The sequence below is a fragment of the Protobothrops mucrosquamatus genome, unplaced genomic scaffold, assembly GCF_001527695.2.
Source record: "Protobothrops mucrosquamatus isolate PMUCROS unplaced genomic scaffold, P.Mucros_1.0 scaffold1973, whole genome shotgun sequence".
NCBI classification, from domain to species: Eukaryota; Metazoa; Chordata; class Lepidosauria; order Squamata; family Viperidae; genus Protobothrops; species Protobothrops mucrosquamatus.
Window position 1 is genome coordinate 171,485 of NW_015388089.1, and position 650 is coordinate 172,134.

General features: G+C 48.8%; 1 protein-coding gene across 1 annotated transcript in view; it reads right to left on the reverse strand.

The window, feature by feature from the left end:
- The window catches only part of ABR (ABR activator of RhoGEF and GTPase), an 86,744-nt gene extending 86,612 nt beyond the window's left edge, over positions 1–132 (reverse strand). The window contains exon 1 of the mRNA XM_015823744.1: positions 87–132. Coding sequence (XP_015679230.1) covers positions 87–132 — 46 coding nt within the window. The remainder of the gene's footprint in view (positions 1–86) is intronic.
- Positions 133–650: the final 518 nt, after the last annotated feature.

Here is a 650-nt window from a genome sequence, read left to right on the forward strand (position 1 = left end):
CCCCCCCCACTCCCCCTGCCCGGATCTTAGGGGAGAAGGAGAGGGGGTGAGATAGGGGAAGGGGTCGCTGGTGGGAGCCCACCCACCGTAGGTGCAGTTACAGCAAAAGCGAACGATGAGCAGTATCTCCATGGCACCATCGCGGCGGCACCGGGGGTCCGCCAGCTCCAGAGGTGGAAGAGAGAGAGAGAGAGAGAGAGAGGGAAAGAGGAAGAGAAGGGGAGGGAGGAGTGAGGGGCTGCCAAACACCTCCAGCATGCCAAACAGGGAAGCCCCCTCCTCTTTCTCTTTCTCCCTCCCTCCCTTGCTCTCTGTCTTCTCTCTTCACTCTCTTTCTCTTCTCTCTTTGTCTTTCTCTGCTTTCTCTCTTCCCTCTTTCTCTTCCCCGTCTCTATCTTTCTCCCTTTCTTTTTTCTCTTCTTCTCTTCTCTTCTCCTCTATTTTTTTCTCTCTTCAATCTTTCTGCCTTTTTCTTTTTTCTCTTCCCTCTCTTTCTCTTCCCCGTTTTTCTTTCTTCTCTTCTTCTTTCTCTATATTTCTTTTTTTCTTTCTCTTCCCTCTCTTTCTGTCTTTCTATCTCTTTTTCTCTTCTCTTCTATTTCTTTTTTCTCTCTTCAGTCTTTCTCTTTCTCTTTTCTCTCTTCCCTTTC